Below are 21,696 nucleotides of genomic sequence, written 5' to 3'. Positions count from 1 at the left end.
GGAAAGACAGGGAGGTAGAGAGGAAAGATAGGGAGGTAGAGGGGAAAGACAGGGAGATGGAGAGGAAAGACAGGGAGGTGGAGAGGAAATACAGGGAGGTAGAGAGGAAAGACAGGGAGGTAGAGAGGAAAGACAGGGAGGTAGAGAGGGAGGTAGAGAGGAAAGACAGGGAGGTAGAGAGGAAAGACGGGGAGGTAGAGAGGAAAGACAGGGAGGTAGAGAGGAAAGACAGGGAGGTAGAGAGGAAAGACAGGGAGGTAGAGAGGAAAGACAGGGAGGTAGAGAGGAAAGACAGGGAGGTAGAGAGGAAAGACAGGGAGGTAGAGAGGAAAGACAGGGAGGTAGAGAGGAAAGACAGGGAGGTAGAGAGGAAAGACAGGGAGGTAGAGAGGAAAGACAGGAGGAGAGTAGAGAGGGAGGTAGAGAGGGGAAAGACAGGGAGGTAGAGAGGAAAGACAGGGGAGGTAGAGAGGAAAGACAGGGAGGGAGAGGAAAGACAGGGAGGTAGAGAGGAAAGACAGGAGGTAGAGAGGAAAGACAGGGAGGTAGAGAGGAAAGACAGGGAGGTAGAGAGGAAAGACAGGGAGGTAGAGAGGAAAGACAGGGAGGTGGAGAGGAAAGAGGGGAGGTAGAGAGGAAAGACAGGTAGAGAGGAGAGGGAGGTAGAGAGGAAAGACAGGGAGGTAGAGAGGAAAGACAGGGAGGTAGAGAGGAAAGACAGGGAGGTAGAGAGGGAAAGACAGGGAGGTAGAGAGGGAGGTAGAGAGGAAAGACAGGGAGGTAGAGAGAAAGACAGGGAGGTAGAGAGGAAAGACAGGTAGAGAGAAAGACAGGAGGTAGAGAGGAAAGACAGGGAGGTAGAGAGGAAAGACAGGGAGGTAGAGAGGAAAGACAGGGAGGTAGAGAGGAAAAGACAGGGAGGTAGAGAGGAAGAGACAGGGATGGAGGTAGAGAGGAAAGACAGGGAGGTAGAGAGGGAAGGTAGAGGGGAGGTAGAGAGGAAAGACAGGGAGGTAGAGAGGAAAGACGGGAGGTAGAGAGGAAAGACAGGAGAGGAAAGACAGGGAGGTAGAGAGGAAAGACAGGGGGAGGTAGAGAGGGAGGGGAGGTAGAGAGGAAAGACAGGGAGGTAGAGGTAGAGAGGAAAGACAGGGAGGTAGAGAGGAAAGACAGGGAGGTAGAGAGGAAAGACAGGGAGGTAGAGAGGGAGGAAAGACAGGGAGGTAGAGAGGAAAGACAGGGAGGTAGAGAGGAAAGACAGGGAGGTGGAGAGGAAAGACAGGGAGGTAGAGAGGAAAGACAGGGAGGTAGAGAGGAAAGACAGGGAGGAGAGAGGAAAGACAGGGGTAGGTGAGAGAGGAAAGACAGGGAGGTAGAGAGGAAAGAAAGACAGGGAGGTGGAGAGAGGAAAGACAGGGAGGTAGAGAGGAAAGACAGGGAGGTAGAGAGGAAAGACAGGGAGGTAGAGAGGGAGGTAGAGAGGAAAGACAGGGAGGTAGAGAGGGAAAGACAGGGAGGTAGAGAGGAAAGACAGGGAGGTAGAGAGGAAAGACAGGGGAGATGGAGAGGAAAGACAGGGAGAGGAAAGACAGGGGAGGTAGAGAGGAAAGACAGGGAGGTAGAGAGGAAAGACAGGGAGGTAGAGGGAGGAAAGGAAAGACAGGGAGGTAGAGAGGAAAGACGGGGAGGTAGAGAGGAAAGACAGGGAGGTAGAGAGGAAAGACAGGGAGGTAGAGAGGAAAGGGGAGGTAGAGAGGAAAGACAGGAGAGGAGGAAGAGAGACAGAGGTAGAGAGAAAGACAGGAGGTAGAGAGGAGACAGAGGAGGAAAAGACAGGGAGGTAGAGAGGAAAGACAGGAGGTAGAGAGAGAGGGAGGTAGAGAGGAAAGACAGGTAGAGAGGAAAGACAGGGAGGTGAGAGGAAAGACAGGGAGAGAGGAAAGACAGGGAGGTAGAGAGAGGAGGTAGAGAGGAAAGACAGGAGGTAGAGAGGAAAGACAGGGAGGTAGAGAGGAAAGACAGGGAGGTAGAGAGGAAAGACAGGGAGGTAGAGAGGAAAGACAGGGAGGTAGAGAGGAAAGACAGGGAGGTAGAGAGGAAAGACAGGAGGTAGGTAGAGAGGAAAGACAGGGAGGTGGAGAGGAAAGACAGGGAGGTAGAGAGGAAAGACAGGGAGGTGGAGAGGAAAGACAGGGAGGTAGAGAGGAAAGACAGGGAGGTAGAGAGGAAAGACAGGGGTAGAGAGGAAAGAGGGGAGGTAGAGAGGAAAGACAGGAGGTAGAGAGGAAAGACAGGGAGGTAGAGAGGGAAAGACAGGGAGGTAGAGAGGAAAGACAGGGAGGTAGAGAGGAAAGACAGGGAGGTGAGAGGGAGAGGAGAGAGGAAAGACAGGGAGGTAGAGAGGAAAGACAGGGAGGTAGAGAGGAAAGACAGGAGGTAGAGAGGAAAGAGGGGAGGTAGAGAGGAAAGACATGGAGGTAGAGAGGAAAGACAGGGAGGTAGAGAGGAAAGACAGGGAGGTAGAGAGGAAAGACAGGGAGGTAGAGAGGAAAGACAGGGAGGTAGAGAGGAAAGACAGGGAGGTAGAGAGGAAAGACAGGGAGGTAGAGAGGAAAGACAGGGAGGTAGAGAGGAAAGACAGGGAGGTAGAGGGAAAGACAGGGAGGTAGAGAGGAAAGATGGGGAGGTAGAGGAAAGACAGGAGGTAGAGAGGAAAGACAGGGAGGTAGAGAGGAAAGACAGGGAGGTAGAAGGAAGGGAAAGGAAAGACAGGGAGGTGGAGAGGAAAAGACAGGGAGGTAGAGAGGAAAGACAAAGGGAGGTAGAGAGGAAAGACAGGGAGGTAGAGAGGAAAGACAGGGAGGTAGGGAGGTAGAGAGGAAAGACAGGGAGGTAGAGAGAGGAGGTAGAGAGGGGAGGTAGAGAGGAAAGACAGAGGGAGGTAGAGAGGAAAGACAGGGAGGTAGAGAGGAAAGACAGGGAGGTAGAGAGGAAAGACAGGGAGGTAGAGAGGAAAGACAGGGAGGTAGAGAGGGAAGACAGGGAGGTAGAGAGGAAAGACAGGGAGGTAGAGAGGAAAGACAGGGAGGTAGAGAGGAAAGACAGGGAGGTAGAGGGAGGTAGAGAGGAAAGACAGGGAGGTAGAGAGGGAAAGACAGGGAGGTAGAGAGGAAAGACAGGGAGGTAGAGGGAGGTAGAGAGGGAAAGACAGGGAGGTGGAGAGGAAAAAGACAGGGAGGTAGAGAGGAAAGACGGGGAGGTAGAGAGGAAAGACAGGGAGGTAGAGAGGAAAGACAGGGAGGTAGAGAGGGAGGGAGGTAGAGAGGAAAGACAGGGAGGTAGAGAGGAAAGACAGGGAGGTAGAGAGGAAAGACAGGGAGGTAGAGAGGAAAGACAGGGAGGTAGAGAGGAAAGACAGGGGAGGTAGAGAGGAAAGAGGGAGGTAGAGAGGAAAGACAGGTAGAGAGGAGGGAGGTAGAGAGGAAAGACAGGGAGGTAGAGAGAGAAAGACAGGGAGGTAGAGAGGAAGGGAGGTAGAGAGGAAAGACAGGGAGGTGAGAGGAAAGACAGGGAGGTAGAGAGGAAAGACAGGGAGGTAGAGAGGAAAGACAGGGAGGTAGAGAGAGGGAGGTAGAGAGGAAGGTAGACGGGAAAGGGAGGTAGAGAGGAAAGACAGGGAGGTAGAGAGGAGGAAAGACAGGGAGGTAGAGAGGAAAGACAGGGAGAGTAGAGAGGAAAGACAGGGAGGTAGAGAGGAAAGACAGGGAGGTAGAGAGGAAAGAGGGAAGACAGGAGGTAGAGAGGAAAGACAGGGAGGTAGAGAGGAAAGACAAAGGAGGTAGAGAGGAAAGGAGGGAGGTAGAGAGGAAAGACAGGGAGGTAGAGAGGAAAGACAGGGAGGTAGAGAGGAAAGACAGGAGAGGAGAGGAGAGGAAAGACAGGGAGGTAGAGAGGAAAGACAGGGAGGTAGAGAGGAAAGACAGGGAGGTAGAGAGGAAAGACAGGGAGGTAGAGAGGAGGTAGAGAGGAAAGACAGGGAGGTAGAGAGGAAAGACAGGGGAGGTAGGAGGAAAGACAGGGAGGTAGAGAGGAAAGACAGGGAGGTAGAGAGGGGAAGAGACAGGGAGGTAGAGAGGAAAGACAGGGAGGTAGAGAGGAAAGAAAGACAGGGAGGTAGAGAGGAAAGACAGGGAGGTAGAGAGGAAAGACAGGGAGGTAGAGAGGAAAGACAGGGAGGTAGAGAGGAAAGACAGGGAGGAGGAGGGAGAGAGGAAAGACAGGGAGGTGGAGAGGAAGGGAGGTAGAGAGGAAAGACAGGAGGTAGAGAGGAAAGACAGGGAGGTGGAGAGGAAAGGGAGGTAGAGAGGAAAGAGGGAGGTAGAGAGGAAAGACAGGGAGGTAGAGGGAGGTAGAGAGGAAAGACAGGGAGGTAGAGAGGAAAGACAGGGAGGTAGGAGAGGAAAGACAGGGAGGTAGAGAGGAAAGACAGGAGGTAGAGAGGTAGGTAGAGAGGAGAAGAGGAGGTAGAGAGGAAAGACAGGGAGGTAGAGAGGAAAGACAGGGAGGTAGAGAGGAAAGACAGGGTGGAGGTAGAGAGGGAAAGACAGGGAGGTAGAGAGGAAAGACAGGGAGGTAGAGAGAGGGAAGAGAGGAAAGACAGGAGGTAGAGAGGAAAGACAGGGAGAGGAAAGACAGGGAGGTAGAGAGGAAAGACAGGGAGGTAGAGAGGAAAGACAGGGAGGTAGAGAGGAAAGACAGGGGTGAAGGTAGAGAGGAAAGACAGGGAGGTAGAGAGGAAAGACAGGGAGGTAGAGAGGAAAGACAGGGAGGTAGAGAGGAAAGACAGGGAGGTAGAGAGGAAAGACAGGGAGGTAGAGAGGAAAGACAGGGAGGTAGAGAGGAAAGACAGGAGGTAGAGAGGAAAGACAGGGAGGTAGAGAGGAAAGACAGGGGTAGGTAGAGAGGAAAGACAGGGGAGGTAGAGAGAAAGACAGGGAGGTAGAGAGGAAAGACAGGAAGGAAAGACAGGGAGGAGAGGAAAGACAGGGAGAGGAGGAAAGACAGGGAGGTAGAGAGGAAAGACAGGGAGGTAGAGAGGAAAGGGAGGTAGAGAGGAAAGACAGGGAGGTAGAGAGGAAAGACAGGGAGGTAGAGAGGAAAGACAGGGAGGTAGAGAGGAAAGACAGGGAGGTAGAGAGGAAAGACAGGGAGGTAGAGAGGAGGGAGAGTAGAGAGGGAGGTAGAGAGGAAAGACAGGGAGGTAGAGAGGAAAGACAGGGAGGTAGGAAAAGACAGGGAGGTAGAGAGAGGAAAAGACAGGAGGTAGAGAGGAAAGACAGGGAGGTAGAGAGGAAAGACAGGGAGGTAGAGAGGAAAGACAGGGGTAGGTAGAGAGGAAAGACAGGGAGGTAGAGAGGAAAGACAGGGAGGTAGAGAGGAAAGACAGGGAGGTAGAGAGGAAAGACAGGGAGGTAGAGAGGAAAGACAGGGAGGTAGAGAGGAAAGACAGGGGAGGTAGAGAGGAAAGAGGGAGGTAGAGAGGAAAGACAGGGAGGTAGAGAGAAAGACAGGGAGGTAGAGAGGAAAGACAGGGAGGTGGAGAGAGGAAAGACAGGGAGGTAGAGAGGAAAGACAGGGAGGTAGAGAGGAAAGACAGGGAGGTAGAGAGGAAAGACAGGGAGGTAGAGAGGAAAGACAGGGAGGTAGAGAGGAAAGACAGGAGGTAGAGAGGAAAGACAGGGAGGTAGAGAGGAAGGTAGAGAGGAAAGACAGGGAGGTAGAGAGGAAAGACAGGGAGGTAGAGAGGAAAGACAGGGAGGTAGAGAGGAAAAGAGGTAGGGAGGGGAGGTAGAGAGGAAAGACAGGGAGGGAGGGAGGTAGAGAGGAAAGACAGGGAGGTAGAGAGGAAAGACAGGGAGGTAGAGAGGAAAGACAGGGAGGTAGGGAGAGGAAAGACAGGGAGGTAGAGAGGGAAAGACAGGGAGGTAGAGAGGAAAGACAGGGAGGGAGAGGAAGGGAGGTAGAGAGGAAAGACAGGGAGGTAGAGAGGAAAGACAGGGAGGTAGAGAGGAAAGACAGGGAGGTAGAGAGGAAAGACAGGGAGGTAGAGAGGAAAGACAGGAGAGAGAGGAAAGAGGAGGAAAGGTAGAGGGAAAGAGAGGGAGGAGGTAGAGAGGAAGAGACAGGGAGGTAGAGAGGAGGAAGACAGAGGGAGGAGAGAGAAAGACAGGGAGGTAGAGAGGAAAGACAGGGAGGTGGGAGGGAGGTAGAGAGGAAAGACAGGGAGGTAGAGAGGAAAGACAGGGAGGTAGAGAGGAAAGACAGGAGGAAAGGGGAGGTAGAGAGGAAAGACAGGGAGGTAGAGAGGAAAGACAGGGAGGTAGAGAGGAAAGACAGGGAGGTAGAGAGGAAAGACAGGGGAGGTAGAGAGGAAAGACAGGGAGGTAGAGAGGAAAGACAGGGAGGTAGAGAGGAAAGACAGGGAGGTAGAGAGGAAAGACAGGAGGAGGAGAGAGGAAAGACAGAGGAGAGGAAAGACAGGAGAGAGGGGAGGTAGAGAGGAAAGACAGGGAGGTAGAGAGAGAGAAAGACAGGAGGAGGTAGAGAGAAAGACAGGGAGGTAGAGAGGAAAGACAGGGAGGTAGAGAGGAAAGACAGGGAGGTAGAGAGGGAGGGAGGTAGAGAGGAAAGACAGGGAGGTAGATAGGAAAGAGAGGGAGGTAGAGAGGAAAGACAGGGAGGTAGAGAGGAAAGACAGGGAGGTAGAGAGGAAAGACAGGGAGGTAGAGAGGAAAGACAGGGAGGTAGAGAGGGAGAAAGAAAGACAGGAGGTAGAGAGGAAAGACAGGGAGGTAGAGAGGAAAGACAGGGAGGTAGAGAGGAAAGACAGGGAGGTAGAGAGGAAAGACAGGGAGGTAGAGAGGAAAGACGGGGAGGTAGAGAGGAAAGACAGGGAGGTAGAGAGGAAAGACAGGGAGGTAGAGAGACAGAAAGACAGGGAGGTAGAGAGGAAAGAGGGAGGTAGAGAGGAAAGACAGGGGTAGGTAGAGAGGAAAGACAGGGGTAGAGAGGAAAGACAGGGAGGTAGAGAGGAAAGACAGGAGGTAGAGAGGAAAGACAGGGAGGTAGAGAGGAAAGACAGGGAGGTAGAGAGGAAAGACAGGGAGGTGAGAGAGGAAAGACAGGGAGGGAGGTAGAGAGGAAAGACAGGGAGGTAGAGAGGAAAGACAGGGAGGTAGAGAGGGAAAGACAGGGAGGTAGGAGAGGAAGGGAGGTAGAGGAAAGACAGGGAGGTAGAGAGGAAAGACAGGGAGGTAGAGAGAGGAAAGACAGGAAAGTAGAGAGGAAAGACAGGGAGGTAGAGGAGACAGAAAGACAGGGAGGTAGAGAGGAAAGACAGGGAGAGAGAGGAAAGACAGGGAGACAGGGAGGTAGAGAGGAAAGACAGGAGGTAGAGAGGAAAGACAGGGAGGTAGAGAGGAAAGACAGGGAGGTGAGAGGAAAGACAGGAGGTAGAGAGGAAAGACAGGGAGGTAGAGAGGAAAGACAGGGAGGTAGAGAGGAAAGACAGGGAGGTAGAGAGGAAAGACAGGAGAGGAAAGACAGGGAGGTAGAGAGGAAAGACAGGGAGGTAGAGAGGAAAGACAGGGAGGTAGAGAGGAAAGACAGGGAGGTAGAGAGGAAAGACAGGGAGGTAGAGAGACAGGGAGGTAGAGAGGGAAAGACAGGAGGTAGAGGAAAGAGGAGGGAAAGACAGGGAGGTAGAGAAAGGGAGGGAGGTAGAGAGGAAAGACAGGGAGGTAGAGAGGGAGGTAGAGAGGAAAGACAGGGAGGTAGGAGAGGAAAGACAGGGAGGTAGAGAGGAAAGACAGGGAGGTAGAGAGGAAAGACAGGGAGGTAGAGAGGGAAAGACAGGGAGGTAGAGAGGAAAGACAGGGAGGTAGAGGGAGGAAAGACAGGGAGGTAGAGAGGAAAGACAGGGAGGTAGAGAGGAAAGACAGGGAGGTAGAGAGGAAAGACAGGGAGGTAGAGAGGAAAGACAGGGAGGTAGAGAGGAAAGACAGGGAGGTAGAGGGAAAGACAGGGAGGTAGAGAGGAAAGACAGGGAGGTAGAGAGGAAAGACAGGTGGAGAGGAAAGACAGGGAGGTAGAGAGGAAAGACAGGGAGAGAGAGGAAAGACAGGGAGGTAGAGAGGAAAGAGGGGAGGTAGAGAGGAAAGACAGGGAGGTAGAGAGGAAAGACAGGGAGGTGGAGAGGAAAGACAGGGAGGTAGAGAGGAAAGACAGGGAGGTAGAGAGGAAAGACAGGGAGGTAGAGAGGGAAAGACAGGGAGGTAGAGAGGAAAGACAGGGAGGTAGAGAGGAAAGACAGGGAGGTAGAGAGGAAAGACAGGGAGGTAGAGAGGAAAGGGAGGTAGAGAGGAAAGACAGGGAGGTAGAGAGGAAAGACAGGGAGGTAGAGAGGAAAGACAGGGAGGTAGAGAGGAAAGACAGGGAGGTAGAGAGGAAAGACAGGGAGGTAGAGAGAGGAGGTAAGACAGGGAGGTAGAGAGGAAAGACAGGGAGGTAGAGAGGAAAGACAGGGAGGTAGAGAGGAAAGACAGGGAGGTAGAGAGGAAAGACGGGAGGTAGAGAGGAAAGACAGGGAGGTAGAGAGGAAAGACAGGGAGGTAGAGGGAAGAAGGTAGAGAGGAAAGACAGGGAGGTAGAGAGGAAAGACAGGGAGGTAGAGAGGAAAGACAGGGAGGTAGAGAGGAAAGGGAGGTAGAGGGAGGGAGGTAGAGAGGAAAGACAGGGAGGTAGAGAGGAAAGACAGGGAGGTAGAGAGGAGGGAGGTAGAGAGGAAAGACGGGAGGTAGAGAGGAAAGACAGGGAGGTAGAGAGGAAAGACAGGGAGGTAGAGAGGAAAGACAGGGAGGTAGAGAGGGGGAGGGGAGGTAGAGAGGAAAGACAGGGAGGTAGAGAGGAAAGACAGGGAGGTAGAGAGGAAAGACAGGGAGGTAGAGAGAGAAAGACAGGGAGGTAGAGAGGGAAAGACAGGGAGGTAGAGAGAAAGACAGGGAGGTGGAGAGGGAGGGAGGTAGAGAGGAAAGACAGGGAGGTAGAGAGGAAAGACAGGGAGGTAGAGAGGAAAGAGGGGAGGTAGAGAGGAAAGACAGGGAGGTAGAGAGGAAAGACAGGGAGGTAGAGAGGAAAGAGGGAGAGGGAGTAGAGAGGAAAGACAGGGAGGTAGAGAGGAAAGACAGGGAGGTAGAGAGGAAAGAGGGAGAGGTAGAGAGGAAAGACAGGGAGGTAGAGAGGAAAGAGGAGAGAGAGGAAAGACAGGGAGGTAGAGAGGAAAGACAGGGAGGTAGAGAGGAAAGACAGGGAGGTAGAGAGGAAAGACAGGGAGGTAGAGAGGAAAGACAGGGAGGTAGAGAGGAAAGACAGGGAGGTAGAGAGGAAAGACAGGGAGGTAGAGAAAGACAGGGAGGTAGAGAGGAAAGACAGGGAGGTAGAGAGGAAAGACAGGGAGGTAGAGAGGAAAGACAGGGAGGTAGAGAGGAAAGACAGGGAGGAGAGGAAAGACAGGAGGTAGAGAGAAAGACAGGGAGGTAGAGAGGAAAGACAGGGAGGTAGAGAGGAAAGACAGGGAGGTAGAGAGGAAAGACAGGGAGGTAGAGAGGAAAGACAGGGAGGTAGAGAGGAAAGACAGGGGAGGTAGAGAGGAAAGACAGGGAGGTAGAGAGGGGAGGGGAGGTAGAGAGGAAAGACAGGGAGGTAGAGAGGAAAGACGGGGAGGTAGAGAGGAAAGACAGGGAGGTAGAGAGGAAAGACAGGGAGGTAGAGAGGAAAGACAGGGAGGTAGAGAGGAAAGACAGGGAGGTAGAGAGGAAAGACAGGGAGGTAGAGAGGAGGGAGGGGAGGTAGAAAAAGACAGGGAGGTAGAGAGGAAAGACAGGGAGGTAGAGAGGAAAGACAGGGAGGTAGAGAGGAAAGACAGGGAGGTAGAGAGGAAAGACAGGGAGGTAGAGGTAGAGAGGAAAGACAGGGAGGTAGAGAGGAAAGACAGGGAGGTAGAGAGGAAAGACAGGGAGGTAGAGAGGAAAGACAGGGAGGTAGAGAGGAAAGACAGGGAGGTAGAGAGGAAAGACAGGGAGGTAGAGAGGAAAGACAGGGAGGTAGAGAGAGAAAGGAAAGATAGGAGGTAGAGAGGAAAGACAGGGAGGTAGAGAGGAAAGACAGGGAGGTAGAGAGGAAAGACAGGGAGGTAGAGAGGAAAGACAGGGAGAGTAGAGAGGAAAGACAGGGAGGTAGAGAGGAAAGACAGGGAGGTAGAGAGGAAAGACAGGGAGGTAGAGAGGAAAGACAGGGAGGTAGAGAGGAAAGACAGGGAGGTAGAGAGGAAAGACAGGGAGGTAGAGAGGAAAGACAGGGGAGAGAGGAAAGACAGGGAGGTAGAGAGGAAAGACAGGAGGGAGAGAGGTAGAGAGGAAAGACAGGGAGGTAGAGAGGAAAGACAGAGGTAGAGAGGAGGACAGAGGTAGAGAGGAAAGACAGGGAGGTAGAGAGGAAAGACAGGGAGGTAGAGAGGAAAGGGAGGTAGAGAGGAAAGACACAGGGAGGTAGAGGAGGAAGAGACAGGGAGGTAGGGTAGAGAGGAAAGACAGGGAGGTAGAGAGGAAAGACAGGGAGGTAGAGAGGAAAGACAGGGAGGTAGAGAGGAAAGACAGAGGTAGGAAAGACAGGGAGGTAGAGAGGGAAGACAGGGAGGTAGAGAGGAAAGACAGGGAGGTAGGGGAGAAAGACAGGGTAGAGAGGAAAGACAGGGAGAGGTAGAGAGGAAAGACAGGGAGGTAGAGAGGAAAGACAGGGAGGTAGAGAGGAAAGACAGGGAGGAGGAGGAGAGAGAGGAAAGACAGGGAGGTAGAGAGGAAAGACAGGGAGGTAGAGAGGAAAGACAGGGAGGTAAGACAGGGAGGTAGGAGAGACAGGGAGGTAGAGAGGAAAGACAGGGAGGTAGAGAGGAAAGACAGGGAGGTAGAGAGGAAAGACAGGGAGGTAGAGAGGAAAGACAGGGAGGTAGAGAGGAAAGACAGGGAGGTAGAGAGGAAAGACAGGGAGGTAGAGAGGAAAGACAGGGAGGTGGAGAGGAAAGACAGGGAGGTAGGAGGAAAGACAGGGAGGTAGAGAGGAAAGACAGGGAGGTAGAGGAAAGACAGGGAGGTAGAGAGGAAAGACAGGGAGGTAGAGGTAGAGAGGAAAGACAGGGAGGTAGAGAGGAAAGACAGGGAGGTAGAGAGGAAAGACAGGGAGGTAGAGAGGAGACAGGGAGGTAGAGAGGAAAGACAGGGAGGTAGAGAGGAAAGACAGGGAGGTAGAGAGGAAAGACAGGGAGGTAGAGAGGAAAGACAGAGGTAAGACAGGGAGGTAGAGAGGAAAGACAGGGAGGGAAAGACAGGGAGGTAGAGAAAGACAGGGGAGGTAGAGAGGAAAGACAGGGAGGTAGAGAGGGAGGTAGGGGGAAAGGGAGGGAGGTAGAGAGGAAAGACAGGGAGGTAGAGAGGAAAGACAGGGAGGTAGAGAGGAAAGACAGGGAGGTAGAGAGGAAAGACAGGGAGGTAGAGAGGAAAGACAGGGGTAGGAGAGAGAAAGACAGGGAGGTAGAGAGGAAAGACAGGGAGGTAGAGAGGAAAGACAGGGAGGTAGAGAGGAAAGAGGAAAGAGGGAGGTAGAGAGGAAAGACAGGGAGGTAGAGAGGAAAGACAGAGAGGAGAGGAAAGACAGGGAGGTAGAGAGGAAAGACAGGGAGGTAGAGAGGAGACAGGGAGGAAAGACAGGGAGGTAGAGAGGAAAGAGAGGTAGAGAGGAAAGACAGGGAGGTAGAGAGGAAAGACAGGGAGGTAGAGAGGAAAGACAGGGAGGTAGAGAGGAAAGACAGGGAGGTAGAGAGGAAAGACAGGGAGGTAGAGAGGAAAGACAGGGAGGTAGAGAGGAAAGAGGAAAGACAGGGAGGTAGAGAGAAAGACAGGGAGGTAGAGAGGAAAGACAGGGAGGTAGAGAGGAAAGACAGGGAGGTAGAGAGGAAAGACAGGGAGGTAGAGAGGAAAGACAGGGAGGTAGAGAGGAAAGACAGGGAGGTAGAGAGGAAAGACAGGGAGGTAGAGAGGAAAGACAGGGGGTAGGTAGAGAGGAAAGACAGGGAGGTAGAGAGGAAAGACAGGGAGGTAGAGGGAGGGGAGGTAGAGAGGAAAGACAGGGAGGTAGAGAGGAAAGACAGGGAGGTAGAGAGGGAAAGACAGGGAGGTAGAGAGGAAAGACAGGGAGGTAGAGAGGAAAGACAGGAGGTAGAGGAAAGACAGGGAGGTAGAGAGGAAAGACAGGGAGGTGGAGAGGAAAGACAGGGAGGTAGAGAGGAGACAGGGAGGTAGAGAGGAAAGACAGGAGGTAGAGAGGAAAGACAGGGGAGGTAGAGAGGAAAGACAGGGAGGTAGAGAGGAAAGACAGGGAGGTAGAGAGGAAAGACAGGGAGGTAGAGAGGAAAGACAGGGAGGTAGAGAGGAAGGAAAGACAGGGAGGTAGAGAGAAAGACAGGGGTAGAGAGGAAAGACAGGAGGTAGAGGTAGGAAAGACAGGGAGGTAGAGAGGAAAGACAGGGAGGTAGAGAGGAAAGACAGGGGAGGTAGAGAGGAAAGACAGGGAGGTAGAGAGGAAAGACAGGAGGTAGAGAGGAAAGACAGGGAGGTAGAGAGGAAAGACAGGGAGGTAGAGAGAGGAAAGACAGGGAGGTAGAGAGGAAAGACAGGGAGGTAGAGAGGAAAGACAGGGAGGTAGAGAGGAAAGACAGGGAGGTAGAGAGGAAAGACAGGGAGGTAGAGAGGAAAGACAGGGAGGTAGAGAGGAAAGACAGGGAGGTAGAGAGGAAAGACAGGGAGGTAGAGAGGAAAGACAGGGAGGTAGAGAGGAAAGACAGGGAGGTAGAGAGGAAAGACAGGGAGGTAGAGAGGAAAGACAGGGAGGTAGAGAGGAAAGACAGGGAGGTAGAGAGGAAAGACAGGGAGGTAGAGAGGAAAGACAGGGAGGTAAGACAGGGAGGTAGAGAGGAAAGACAGGGAGGTAGAGAGGAAAGACAGGGAGGTAGAGAGGAAAGACAGGGAGGTAGAGAGGAAAGACGGGGAGGGAGGTAGAGAGGAAAGACAGGGAGGTAGAGAGGAAAGACAGGGAGGTAGAGAGGAAAGACAGGGAGGTAGAGAGGAAAGACAGGAGGTAGAGAGGAAAGACAGGGAGGTAGAGAGGAAAGACGGGAGGTAGAGAGGAAAGACAGGAGGTAGAGGGAGGAAAGACAGGGAGGGAGGTAGAGAGGAAAGACAGGGAGGTAGAGAGGAAAGACAGGGAGGTAGAGAGGAAAGACAGGGAGGTAGAGAGGAGACAGGGAGGTAGAGAGGAAAGACAGGGAGGTAGAGAGGAAAGACAGGGAGGTAGAGAGGAAAGACAGGGAGGTAGAGAGGAAAGACAGGGAGGTAGAGAGGAAAGACAGGAGGTAGAGAGGAAAGACAGGGAGGTAGAGAGGAAAGACAGGGAGGTAGAGAGGAAAGACAGACGGAGGTAGAGAGAGGAAAGGAAAGACAGGGAGGTAGAGAGGAAAGACGGGGAAAGAAAGAGGGGAGGTAGAGAGGAAAGACAGGGAGGTAGAGAGGAAAGACAGGGAGGTAGAGAGGGAGGGAGGTAGAGAGGAAAGACGGGGAGGGAGGTAGAGAGGAAAGACAGGGAGGTAGAGAGGAAAGACAGGGAGGTAGAGAGGAAAGACAGGGAGGTAGAGAGGGAGGGAGGTAGAGAGGAAAGACAGGGAGGTAGATAGGAAAGACAGGGAGGTGGAGAGGAAAGACAGGGAGGTAGAGAGGAAAGACAGGGAGGTAGAGAGGAAAGACAGGGAGGTAGAGAGGAAAGAGAGGGAGGTGGAGAGGAAAGACAGGGAGGTAGAGAGGAAAGACAGGGAGGTGGAGAGGAAAGATAGGGAGGTAGAGAGGAAAGACAGGGAGGTAGAGAGGGAGGTAGAGAGTAAAGACAGGGAGGTAGAGAGGGAGGTAGAGAGGAAAGACAGGGAGGTAGAGAGGAAAGACGGGGAGGTAGAGGGGAAAGACAGGGAGGTAGAGAGGAAAGACAGGGAGGTAGAGAGGAAAGACAGGGAGGTGGAGAGGAAAGACAGGGAGGTGGAGAGGAAAGACAGGGAGGTAGAGAGGAAAGACAGGGAGGAAAGACAGGGAGGTAGAGAGGAAAGACGGGGAGGTAGAGAGGAAAGACAGGGAGGTAGAGAGGAAAGAGAGGGAGGTAGACAGGGAGGTAGAGAGGAAAGACAGGGAGGTAGAGAGGGAGGTAGAGAGGAATGACAGGGAGGTAGAGAGGAAAGACAGGGAGGTAGAGAGGAAAGAGAGGGAGGTAGACAGGGAGGTAGAGAGGAAAGACAGGGAGGTAGAGAGGAAAGACAGGGAGGTAGAGAGGAAAGACAGGGAGGTAGAGAGGAAAGACAGGGAGGTAGAGAGGGAGGTAGAGAGGAAAGACAGGGAGGTAGAGAGGAAAGACGGGGAGGTAGAGAGGAAAGACAGGGAGGTAGAGAGGAAAGAGAGGGAGGTAGAGAGGAAAGACAGGGAGGTAGAGAGGAAAGACAGGGAGGTGGAGAGGAAAGACAGGGAGGTAGAGAGGAAAGACAGGGAGGTAGAGAGGAAAGAGAGGGAGGTAGAGAGGAAAGACGGGGAGGTAGAGAGGAAAGACAGGGAGGTAGAGAGGAAAGACAGGGAGGTAGACAGGGAGGTAGAGAGAAAAGACAGGGAGGTGGAGAGGAAAGACAGGGAGGTAGAGAGGAAAGACAGGGAGGTAGAGAGGAAAGAGAGGGAGGTAGAGAGGAAAGACGGGGAGGTAGAGAGGAAAGACAGGGAGGTAGAGAGGAAAGACAGGGAGGTGGAGAGGAAAGACAGGGAGTTAGAGAGGAAAGACAGGGAGGTAGAGAGGAAAGAGAGGGAGGTAGAGAGGAAAGACGGGGAGGTAGAGAGGAAAGACAGGGAGGTAGAGAGGAAAGAGAGGGAGGTAGACAGGGAGGTAGAGAGGAAAGACAGGGAGGTAGAGAGGAAAGAGAGGGAGGTAGACAGGGAGGTAGAGAGGAAAGACAGGGAGGTAGAGAGGAAAGACAGGGAGGTAGAGAGGAAAGATAGGGAGGTAGAGAGGGAGGGATGTAGAGAGGAAAGAGAGGGAGACAGGAGAGGGAGAGGGAGAAAGAGTTGGGGGAAGAGAGAAAAGAGAGGGAGGAAGAGAGTGCGGTAGAAATGAAAGAGCGAGGTTGTGCAGTCAGTCGATACAAAGTGTGTTTGGGAAGGTTTATGAGCAAATGGCCATCGAGTCCCTGTCACACTCTGACGGTTATTAGCATTATTTGTTATCATGATTTTCTCACAATAGATGTTTCCCTTTCTCTGACAACGAAAGAAGCATAGTTTTGCTGTCCTATGTCCGTTCTCTCGGTTCTCTCTCTTCTCACTGCCTCTGTGGTTGTTATGATACTATGGCCTTGGTCAGGAGGTCACAGTGGATTGTTGGATTAACTATGTATAATTCTTCTTCTCCTCCTTCACTATCCCCCTTTCAATTCTTCTATTCACTCTCCTCCTTGTTACTCCCCCGGTCCTCTTTTCTTTTGGCCTTGCTTTTCTTTCCATATATTTACGTGTTTATCTCCAATTGTGGTTTTCCTATTGTGTCTTGACCCCCCCCCCCCCCCCACCCCCCGATACTGTCTGTCTGTCTGTCTGTCTGTCTGTCTCCCTCCTTCCCTCCCCAGCGTTGAAGGACGACCGTTTCCAGATGGTTCTCTTCACACCCCGCCTGGTGCGCATCACCCTCACCAACGTGAGCGTGTCGGATGAGGGCGGCTACTTCTGCCAGCTCTACACCGACGACACCCACCACCAAGTGGCCACGCTATCCGTGTCCGTCCCTCCCGACACCCCCACGGTGGAGGTGAGGCAGGAGGCCATGGAGGGGGGCGAGGTGGAGCTCACCTGCCTGTCGCCGCGCAGCAAGCCCCCCGCCACGCTGCGCTGGATCAGGGACCGCCGGGAGATACCAGGTCTGTCCGTCCTTTGACGATCTATCACTATGTCGCTCTGTCATTCTATCTATCAGTATCTGTCTGTCTGACTCTGTCTTTGTTCAGTCATACCTCTCTCTCTGCCTCTCGCTCTCTCTGTTCACTTCCTGCATTCCCTATCTATCCACCTGCCTGTCCCTGTGTCAGTCTATCCATCTATCTTTCTCAAACTCCATCATACTCTCTCCTTTTCTGTCCAGCCTTCTACCTCCCTCTTTACTCCCCGTCTGATAAGACTTCCATCCAGCTATCACTCTCTTTATTTTATTTTATCTCTTTATTTTATCTGTCCTTCTGTCCATCTCTTTCTGTCTGTTTGTCTATCCCTCTCTGTGTGTCTGTCCCGCTGTTATACCCTCCACCTCTCTCTGTGTGTCTGTCCTGTTATACCCTCCACCTCTCTCTGTGTGTCTGTCCTGTTATACCCTCCACCTCTCTCTGTGTGTCTGTCCTGTTATACCCTCCACCTCTCTCTGTGTGTCTGTCCTGTTATACCCTCCACCTCTCTCTGTGTCTGTCCTGTTATACCCTCCACCCCTCTCTGTGTGTCTGTCCTGTTATACCCTCCACCTCTCTCTGTGTGTCTGTCCCGCTGTTATACCCTCCACCCCTCTCTGTGTGTCTGTCCTGTTATACCCTCCACCTCTCTCTGTGTGTCTGTCCTGTTATACCCTCCACCTCTCTCTGTGTGTCTGTCCTGTTATACCCTCCACCTCTCTCTGTGTGTCTGTCCCGCTGTTATACCCTCCACCTCTCTCTGTGTGTCTGTCCCGCTGTTATACCCTCCACCTCTCTCTGTGTGTCTGTCCCGCTGTTATACCCTCCACCTCTCTCTGTGTGTCTGTCCCGCTGTTATACCCTCCACCTCTCTCTGTGTGTCTGTCCTGTTATACCCTCCACCTCTCTCTGTGTGTCTGTCCTGTTATACCTCCACCTCTCTCTGTGTGTCTGTCCCGCTGTTATACCCTCCACCTCTCTCTGTGTGTCTGTCCTGTTATACCCTCCACCTCTCTCTGTGTGTCTGTCCTGTTATACCCTCCACCTCTCTCTGTGTGTCTGTCCCGCTGTTATACCCTCCACCTCTCTCTGTGTGTCTGTCCTGTTATACCCTCCACCTCTCTCTGTGTGTCTGTCCCGCTGTTATACCCTCCACCTCTCTCTGTGTGTCTGTCCTGTTATACCCTCCACCTCTCTCTGTGTGTCTGTCCCGCTGTTATACCCTCCACCTCTCTCTGTGTGTCTGTCCCGCTGTTATACCCTCCACCTCTCTCTGTGTGTCTGTCCCGCTGTTATACCCTCCACCTCTCTCTGTGTGTCTGTCCCGCTGTTATACCCTCCACCTCTCTCTGTGTGTCTGTCCTGTTATACCCTCCACCTCTCTCTGTGTGTCTGTCCTGTTATACCCTCCACCTCTCTCTGTGTGTCTGTCCCGCTGTTATACCCTCCACCTCTCTCTGTGTGTCTGTCCTGTTATACCCTCCACCTCTCTCTGTGTGTCTGTCCTGTTATACCCTCCACCTCTCTCTGTGTGTCTGTCCTGTTATACCTTCCACCTCTCTCTGTGTGTCTGTCCTGTTATACCCTCCACCTCTCTCTGTGTGTCTGTCCCGCTGTTATACCCTCCACCTCTCTCTGTGTGTCTGTCCTGTTATACCCTCCACCTCTCTCTGTGTGTCTGTCCTGTTATACCCTCCACCTCTCTCTGTGTGTCTGTCCTGTTATACCCTCCACCTCTCTCTGTGTGTCTGTCCTGTTATACCCTCCACCTCTCTCTGTGTCTGTCCTGTTATACCCTCCACCCCTCTCTGTGTGTCTGTCCTGTTATACCCTCCACCTCTCTCTGTGTGTCTGTCCCGCTGTTATACCCTCCACCCCTCTCTGTGTGTCTGTCCTGTTATACCCTCCACCTCTCTCTGTGTGTCTGTCCTGTTATACCCTCCACCTCTCTCTGTGTGTCTGTCCTGTTATACCCTCCACCTCTCTCTGTGTGTCTGTCCCGCTGTTATACCCTCCACCTCTCTCTGTGTGTCTGTCCCGCTGTTATACCCTCCACCTCTCTCTGTGTGTCTGTCCCGCTGTTATACCCTCCACCTCTCTCTGTGTGTCTGTCCTGTTATACCCTCCACCTCTCTCTGTGTGTCTGTCCCGCTGTTATACCCTCCACCTCTCTCTGTGTGTCTGTCCTGTTATACCCTCCACCCCTCTCTGTGTGTCTGTCCTGTTATACCCTCCACCTCTCTCTGTGTGTCTGTCCCGCTGTTATACCCTCCACCCCTCTCTGTGTGTCTGTCCTGTTATACCCTCCACCTCTCTCTGTGTGTCTGTCCTGTTATACCCTCCACCTCTCTCTGTGTGTCTGTCCCGCTGTTATACCCTCCACCTCTCTCTGTGTGTCTGTCCTGTTATACCCTCCACCTCTCTCTGTGTGTCTGTCCCGCTGTTATACCCTCCACCTCTCTCTGTGTGTCTGTCCCGCTGTTATACCCTCCACCTCTCTCTGTGTGTCTGTCCCGCTGTTATACCCTCCACCTCTCTCTGTGTGTCTGTCCCGCTGTTATACCCTCCACCTCTCTCTGTGTGTCTGTCCTGTTATACCCTCCACCTCTCTCTGTGTGTCTGTCCTGTTATACCCTCCACCTCTCTCTGTGTGTCTGTCCCGCTGTTATACCCTCCACCTCTCTCTGTGTGTCTGTCCTGTTATACCCTCCACCTCTCTCTGTGTGTCTGTCCTGTTATACCCTCCACCTCTCTCTGTGTGTCTGTCCCGTTATACCCTCCACCTCTCTCTGTGTGTCTGTCCTGTTATACCCTCCACCTCTCTCTGTGTGTCTGTCCCGCTGTTATACCCTCCACCTCTCTCTGTGTGTCTGTCCTGTTATACCCTCCACCTCTCTCTGTGTGTCTGTCCTGTTATACCCTCCACCTCTCTCTTTTTTCCCTCTTTCTTTTGTGTCTCTTGTTCCTATCCCATCTCTCTATCTTAATCTCTAACTCAGCACTCTGTCCTTTCCCTCACTCCTCTTCTCTTCACCCCTCTTCCTCTCCTCCCCCTCTTCCTCTTATCTCTCTCTCTGTCGCCTACTTCCATGCCATGTTCACAAAGATGTCTGTCCCCTGATGTGACAAGGTTATGTAGGAAGCGGCGTGGGCTGATGCGTGGGGCCCACAGCAGACAGCCCTGTTTTTTGTTCTGCTCTGTAGTGCTGTGGAGCGGGCCCTGCCCTGAGTCAAATACAGTGTGACATTAAAGGTTAGGCTCCAGATCCTGATGGATAGAATGTCTCAGTAATTAAGACAGTATCTCCCCGCCCTCATCTTACGCTTCAATTGGGCCTGCTTCAGTTCACTCAGCTGAAATAATTGAAAACTCAGCGTGGTGTTAGTTATTGTCATATTTTCACGTGACCGCGAGGCCTTAGTTTGGGCCACCAGCATCCCTCCTCTTCCTCCTCCTCATCTTCCGCTGCCTCATTTGGAGTCTTTTAAAATATTTTTAATCGCATCTCACGCTCTCTTTATCTTCCTTTTATGTCTGAGCCTGTCCAGATCCCTCTCTCCTCTTCTCCTTGTCATCTATCATGCCCGTCTCACTCTCTCCATGTGTCCTTCTCCCTTCGCTCTTCTCTCTTTCTTCCTTCGCCAGCTCCTTTTCCTTCCCTCCTCGTCCTCTGTCTGATGTGCTCCCTCCCTCCCTCCCTTCTCTAGGTGTGGTGTCCCAGCAGGAAAATGGGAAGACAGTGAGTGTGTCCAGCACCATCCGTCTCCCTGTGGAGAGAAAAGACAACGGGGCAGCGGTCAGCTGTGAGGCATCCCACCCCGCCCTGGGGGGGCAGAAGAGGGTCCGCCACTACCGCCTCGACGTCTACTGTGAGTGACTGGTCAGCCACCGAGGGTTACCGTGGCAACACACTGAAGCTGTATCACCGTCATTTCTGATGGTCACGACTCATTTGTGCTTGGTGTCTGGGGTGGTCAACCCTTCTGTTGTAAATGACTTATCAACTCACCATTTCTGAGTTTGATCAACATTTTTCTGCCTTTTAGATCTGCATAATGAGTGTCGCTGCCAAACTGTTGCTGCTTAAATGGCCCTGCATGGCTTTCACAGCAACACGTATGAATATCTCCTCAGATGTGTCTGTTCACTGTAGCCATTAACAAAGCAGCAGCTGTTTCACCCTGAGGGATGTTATGATAACAGAACCGCCAACCGTCACTTTTGATTGGTTACCATGGTAACCATTCCTTCCTCCTCTCTCCCCAGTTGCCCCCACAGTGAGGATCATTCCTCCCCCTGGCATCCTCCGAGAGGGAGACTCTCTCAGCCTCACCTGTTCCATCACTGGCAACCCGCTGTGAGTGTGTGTGTGTGTGTGTGTGTGTGTTGTGTATGTACACACATTCATGAGATGTTTGATTGGTTTGTGCATTTGCTGTCTATGTATATTGTGCTCACACTACAGCTGTTTGGAGTATTCGGAGCTGAGACATTCTCTGGATAAAGTGTCTGAGGAGGCTGTAACAAGCCCCTTGTTAGACACTGTGATGTGTTTGTTGTGCATGTGTGTTTCTGAGGCAACTGAAGCCTCTTCATTAAGCTCTATAAAAACTGGTTTGTGTGTGTATGTGCTCGTGTGTGTTTGTTTGTGTGTGTGGTGAGTAAAACCATAGTAAAGCCCCACAATAAAGCCAGGCTGAGGAGCCAGTATGTGTGGCCCAGTGAGGATCAGTAACAGCCGGCTGGGGACAGTGACATGAGAGATGTGGCTGTGGTGATCGATCCACCGGACTGCCCCTGCCTCATCTCACACTGGGGTGACCTCACCACACTCTCCTTTACACCCCCGGTACCCCCATCACTCTCAAGCCCCGGACAAACTTCCTGTTAACCGTTCATCACCAATTCATTACACTGCCTGTCTTTGTTGGAGGGGTGTGCTTATTAAAGTGTGTGTGTGTGTGTGTGTGTGTGTGTGTGTGTGTGTGTGTGTGTGTGTGTGTGTGTGTGTGTGTGTGTGTGTGTGTGTGTGTGTGTGTGTGTGTGTGTGTGGATGAGCAGGGGGTTAATTAGATGCTTCCTGGGGGATTAGGGTGTAGATGAGCTGGGATTGTAATCTGGCCAGGGTGGGATGAGAGGGACAGCCAGCACAGCACAGAGGATGCACATACACACAGGGCTTTGTGTGAGATTGTGTGGTGTGTCTGTGTGTGTTCGTTGTTTCATGTAATCCAATAATCTTTAGTCTCAGTCGCCTTCTGTCTCACTTTTCTTTGTCTTTCATGTCTCCTCTTTCTCTCCGTCCTCCTGTCTTACTCTGCCTCTCCCTCTCTCTTCTCTCCCCCATAAATCTCTGTCTATCTCCTTCCCTGGCTCTCTCCTCCCATGTCCCGCTTTTCCTCTCTCCATCTGACACAAAATCTTTCTTTGCTCCCTCTCCTCTCCTTCTCTCTCTCTGTCCATAAATCTCCCCAATTCTTTTCTGTCATGCTGTCTTCCTCTCCCTTGGTCTAATTTAAAATCTCTCTCACTCCCTCCTCGCATTTTATTTCCCATAACCTCCCTCTCCCTCCACCTCTGT

The 21,696-nt window shown here is 52.5% G+C and overlaps 1 protein-coding gene across 4 annotated transcripts in view; it reads left to right on the top strand.

The window, feature by feature from the left end:
• LOC115120940 (cell adhesion molecule 4-like) overlaps positions 1-21,696 on the top strand; it is a 222,131-nt gene that overhangs the window by 183,585 nt on the left and 16,850 nt on the right. For all 4 annotated transcript variants that reach the window (XM_065008027.1, XM_065008021.1, XM_065008028.1 and 1 more), the window contains exons 3-5: positions 15,809-16,096; positions 19,823-19,984; positions 20,382-20,472. In XM_065008027.1, coding sequence (XP_064864099.1) covers positions 15,809-16,096; positions 19,823-19,984; positions 20,382-20,472 — 541 coding nt within the window. The remainder of the gene's footprint in view (positions 1-15,808; positions 16,097-19,822; positions 19,985-20,381; positions 20,473-21,696) is intronic.

This window comes from Oncorhynchus nerka, linkage group LG3, assembly GCF_034236695.1.
Source record: "Oncorhynchus nerka isolate Pitt River linkage group LG3, Oner_Uvic_2.0, whole genome shotgun sequence".
NCBI lineage: Eukaryota > Metazoa > Chordata > Actinopteri > Salmoniformes > Salmonidae > Oncorhynchus > Oncorhynchus nerka.
Note: the sequence above shows the minus strand (reverse complement) of the source record. Positions and strands in the feature narration are given on the sequence as shown.